The 5,426-nt window shown below is 42.7% G+C and overlaps 1 protein-coding gene across 1 annotated transcript in view; it reads left to right on the top strand.

The window, feature by feature from the left end:
- Dock7 (dedicator of cytokinesis 7) overlaps positions 1-3,741 on the top strand; it is a 172,569-nt gene extending 168,828 nt beyond the window's left edge. Inside the window, exon 47 of the mRNA XM_013020621.1 lies at positions 3,298-3,741. Within this exon, the coding sequence (XP_012876075.1) occupies positions 3,298-3,340 (43 nt within the window). The 3' untranslated portion in view covers positions 3,341-3,741. The remainder of the gene's footprint in view (positions 1-3,297) is intronic.
- The last annotated feature ends 1,685 nt before the right edge of the window (positions 3,742-5,426 follow it).

Below are 5,426 nucleotides of genomic sequence, written 5' to 3'. Positions count from 1 at the left end.
GGTAGAGCGCTTGCCTTGAGCTGAAGAGCTGAGGGACAGCGCCCAGGCCCAGAGTTCAGGCCCCACGACTGGACCCAAAAAAAAAAAAAGAAAAGAAAATTCAGGGCCTGGGTGCTGTCTCCTAAGCCCTTTTGCTCAAGGCTAATGCTCTACCACTTTGAGCCACAGTTTTCTGATGGTTCATTTGGAAATGAGTCTCATAGACTTTCTCTCCCAGACTGGCTTCGAACCCAATCCTTAGATCTCAGTCTCCTAAATAGCTAGGATTACCAGCTCCCAGCTTTGCTTCAGCATTTTGAAAATAAAAATTTCTTATATTTGAATTTTTGAGGATTTACAAAATCTGGAATATTACTTTGTAGTAGACTTAAGTGCTTATATTGCCTGGCATAAGTGATCCTGTACTCATAGCTGCTCAAGAGACTGAGATCTAAGCCAGGAAAGTATGAGAGACTCTTGGGTGCTGTTAACCACAAAAAGACAGAAGTGGAACTATGGCTTAGGTGGTAGAATGCCAACCTTGAACAAAAAAGCTCAGGGATAGCACTCAGGCCCTGAATTCAAGCCCAAGGATTGGCAAAGGGGGTGGGAGGGGGAGGAAAGTGCTTAATATGTCACTGGTTATTTTCTAAAATAGTAACTTAAAATTTTCCATTTTAATTTCTAATATTGTAAATGCCAGTGTATAACCCACATAAAAGATAACTGGAGTCGGGCTGGGAAGGGTGGCTTAGTGGTAGAGTGCTTGCCTTGCATGCATGAGGCCCTGGGTTTGATTCCTCAGCACCACATAAGCAGAAAAAGCCGGAAGTGGTATTATGGCTCAAGTGGTAGAGCACTAGCATTGAGCTGAAGAGCTGAGGGACAGCGCCCAGGCCCAGAGTTCAAGCCCCACGACCAATCAAAAAAAACCTATAGACATAATAGGGCTGGGAAGGTGACTCAATGGTAGAGTGCTTGCCTCGCACGCATGAGGCCCTGGGTTCGATTCCTTAGTACCACGTAAGCAAAAAAAGCCAGAAGTGGTGCTGTGGCTCAAGTGGTAGAGAGCTAGCCTTGAGCTGAAGAGCTGAGGGACAGTCCCCAGCCCCAGAGTTCAGGCCCCACGACCGACAAAAAAAAAAAAAAGATACTGGAGTCCTTAGTAATTTCTTTTTTCTTTTCTTTTTTCTTTCTTTTTTTTTTTTTAATGTCAGTAGTAGGGCTTGAACTCTGGGCCTAGGTGCTCTTCAGCTCAAGGTGAACGCTCTACCACTTGAGCCACAGTGCCACTTCTGGTTTTCTGGGGGTTAGAGATAAGAGTCTCATGGACTTTCTGGCTGAGCTGGCTTTAAACCACGAGCCTCAGATCTCAACCTCCTGAGTAGCTAGGATTATAAGCATGAGCCACCAGTGCCCAGCTGTCCTCAGTAATTTTTTTTTTTTGGGTCCAGTCGTGGGGCCTGAACTCTGGGCCTGGGCACTGTCCCTCAGCTCTTCAGCTCAAGGCTAGCGCCCTACCACTTGAGCCACAGCACCACTTCCGGCTTTTTTTTTTCTTTTTTCTTAAGTGGTGCTGAGGAACCAAACCCAGGGCCTCATACATGCAAGGCAAGGGCTCTACCACTGAGCCACCTTCCCAGCCCATCCTCAGTAATTTCTAAGAATATAAAAAAAGATCAGAGATAAAGTCTGAAATTCACTCGTTTAAGACTTAAAAGTTTATCATTTTTTTTAATACTAGTTCTGGGGCTTGAACTCAGGACCTGGGTGCTGTGTCTGAGCGTTTTTGCTCAAGACTAGCACTCTACCAGTTGAGCCACAGCTCCACTTCTGGCTTTTTGTTGTTGTCAGTCCTGGGGCCTGAATTCTGGGCCTGGGTGCTGTCCCTCAGCTCTTCAGCTCAAGGCTAGAACTCTACCACTTGAGCCACAGTGCCACTTCCGACTTTTTCTGCTTATGTGGTGCTGAGGAATCAAACCCAGGGCTTCATGCATGCAAGGCAAGCACACCACCACTGACCCACCTTCCCGGCCCCACTTCTGGCTTTTTGGTGATTAATTGGCAATGTCTTAGAAATTTCCTGTCCAGGCTGGCTTTGAATTTGAATCCTCAAACATCTGCCTTTTAATGCCCCAGATCTCCCCTTTATTATACCTTAAGTCCTTATCTTTTCTTATATCTGCAGCACCTCTAGAGCAAATGAAGGATTTTGGCAAAACGTTGCTATTATATTCTTATGTATACGTACATATATATAGATATATATGTATATATACATATATACACACACAAAGTAGTTACTACAATATATATAAAGAAAGAAATTTATGGGCTGGGAAGACGGCTCAGTGGCAGAGTGTTTGCCTTGCATGCATGAGGCCCTGAGTTCGATTCCTCAGCACCATATAAGCAGAAAAAGCTGAAGTAGTGCTGTGGCTCAAGTAGTAGAGTGCTTGCCTTGAGCTTAAGAGTTGAGGGGAAGCTCCCAGGCCCAGAGTTCAGGCCTCACAACCGGCAAAAAAAGGGGGGGGGGCTGGGAAGGTGGCTCAGTGGTAGAGCGCTTGCCTTGCATGCCTAAGGCCCTGGGTTCGATTCCCCAGCACCACATAAGCAAAAAGAAAAAAGCCGGAAGTGGCGCCATGGCTCAAGTGGTAGAGCGCTAGCCTTGAGCTGAAGAGCTGAGGGACAGCACCCAGGCCCAGATTTCAGGCACCACGACTGGACAAAAAAAAAAAAAAGAAATTTATGTTAGGAGTATGTAAGGCTGAGTATTGTGATGAACAGTCAACTTGAAAGTTAATAACTGGTAACAAGTGAGAGATTTATCTGGTAGAAAAAAAAAAGTATGTAAAACAAAACAAGGTGTATGTAAAAAAATTGTTTTTTAATACGTGTGGACAGTCAGTATTGTCTCTGTTCAGCTTGTGTTTACTTCACTGACAAAATCAAACCAGCATTCCCCATTGTGTAAATAAATGATTTTGCTGAATAAAGTCTTAAATTCAAAAAAAAAATTGTTTTTTACATTTTAAAAATTGTTTTCTCACTGGGCGCCGGTGGCTCATGCCTGTAATCCTAGCTACTCAGGAGGCTGAAATCTGAGGATCGTGGTTCAAAGCCAGCCCGGGCAGGAAAGTCTGTGAGACTCTTATCTCCAATAAACCACTAGAAAACCGGAAGTGGCGCTGTGGGTCAAGCGGTAGAGCGCTTGCCTTGAGCTGAAGAGCTGAGGGACAGTGCCCAGGCCCAGAGTTCAAGCCCCACGACCGACAAAAAAAAAATGTTTTCTCATAACTATCTCTTATTTTTCCTCAGAGACTCCTTCAGCCGAATGAGCCTTCGAAAAATGGATCTCTGAATGCACTTGTTTTGTCCATTTGAAAAGAGCCATGTATTCAACATTTGAGTATAAAAATAAGATCTATTGAAACGTCGGACTTGGATCTCAATTCTGGAAATAGCATTAATTTCTCATTGAAAAATGCCAAAATAATTTCAAATGTAGATTGTTAAAGTTTGAGAACCATGGCTATGGTTTTTAATATTCTGGTAACATGCTATGTTTTTTAAAGACATTTTAATGACTCAAAGGTACACTCTACATTTACCATTATTTATACCACAGCTAATGTTAAATTTATTTACTTTTACGTTCATATTTCTTAATTTATATTATCATTTATAGATTCATTTTGGAACCATTTTAAATGTAGTTATGTTTATTTTAAAGGTACTATTAAATGTGAATGTTTACACTAATTATGAGTGGTACTTTAGTATTTTTTATTGTAAAAGATAGAGAATAAGAATGTTTCAAAACTAGTAAAATGACCAAGTCATCTTATAGATCTTAAAGAAGTGTCTCAGATGTTAATGGCCAGACAGATAACTAAAATATTAAAGCTGATTTGCTATTTATATGCCAAAAAATATATAATTGTATAAATAACTGATAAAATATTTGGCTATAAAATAGCCAATACTAGTGACAGAAGTTGATTTTTATGAACTGGCCTTAATGTGAACTTCATGCTCTCAGCAATGACTAGTTCTCATTTCACTAGTATAATCCTAGCTACTCAGTGGGCTGAGCTCTGAGGATCATGCTAAGTCAGGCAGAAAAGCCCATGTGATTCTTTATCTCCCGTTAACCAGGAAAAAGCCAGAAGTGGAACTGTGTCTCAAAGGATAGAACACTAGCTTTGAGCAAAAAAATTAAAGAGTACAAAGTCCTGAGTTCAAACCCCAGTACAGCCCTCCCCTCCCCAAAAAAATACAACCACAACAAAAAAAAGTACCTTAGCAATCTGTTAAAAAGTTCAGTGGTGGGGCTGGGAAGGTGGCTCAGTGGTAGAGCTCTTGCCTTGCAGGCCTGAGACCCTGGGTTCGATTCCTCAGCACCATATAAGAAAAAAGAAAAAAGCTGGAAGTGGTGCTATGGCTCAAGTGGTAGAGCGCTAGCCTTGAGCTGAAGAGCTGAGGGACAGCGCCCAGGCCCAGAGTTCAGGCCCCATAACTGGACCCCCCCCAAAAAAAAAAAGTTCAGTGGTGGGGCTGGAAAGGTGGCTCAGTGGTAGAGTGTTTGCCTTGCATGTCTGAGGCCCTGGGTTTGATTCCTCAGCACCACATAAGCAAAGAAAAAAGCCAGAAGTGGCTCTATGGCTCAAGTGGTAGAGTGCTAGTCTTGAGCTGAAGAGCTGAGGGACTAGAGTTCAGGCCCCGTGACCGGACCCAAAAAAAAGTTCAGTGGCTCACATGTGTAACCTTAGCTACTCAGGAGGCTAAGATCTAAGGATCGCAGTTCAAAGCCAGCCCTGACAAGAAAGTCTGAGACCTTTCATCTTCAGGTAACCACCAGAAAACCAGAAGTGGCACTGTGGCTCAAAGTGGTAGAATGCTAGCTTTGAGTGAAAAAGCTCACAGACAGTGCACGGGCCCTGAGTTCAAGCCCCATGACCAAAAGGTGTCAGGGAAGGGAGAGCTATTTTACATTTACAGTGAAGGTAACACAGAACTAAAGTTTGATTTTAGTCTCAATTCAATGAAAAAGTCACTTTTGACACTTGCACAGATTTTACAGAATAAAGAATAAGAGTAAAATTAACATTAGCTTTGCATTCTAACTATGGATTTTTAATCTTTTGTACAAAATGACTTTGTTTATAAATACAATGCATCTTGATCCATTGTTCTCCCCTATTTCTTTCAACCTCAGCCACACTTACAACTGTGTGTAAAAAGTGTAACATGTTACTTGGTACATTTTTCCAAAACAGTATACTTATTTTTCCCCCATGTACTGTGGGGGTTTTATTTGCCGGTCGTGGGGCCTTGAAATCAGGGCCTAGGTGCTGTCCCTCAGCTCAAGACTAGTGCTCTAAGCCGGGCGCTGGTGGCTCATGCCTGTAATCCTAGCTACTCAGGAGGCTGAGATCTGAGGATCG

Source organism: Dipodomys ordii, unplaced genomic scaffold (genome assembly GCF_000151885.1).
Source record: "Dipodomys ordii isolate 6190 unplaced genomic scaffold, Dord_2.0 Scaffold51, whole genome shotgun sequence".
In the NCBI taxonomy this organism is placed as follows: Eukaryota; Metazoa; Chordata; class Mammalia; order Rodentia; family Heteromyidae; genus Dipodomys; species Dipodomys ordii.
Note: the sequence above shows the minus strand (reverse complement) of the source record. Positions and strands in the feature narration are given on the sequence as shown.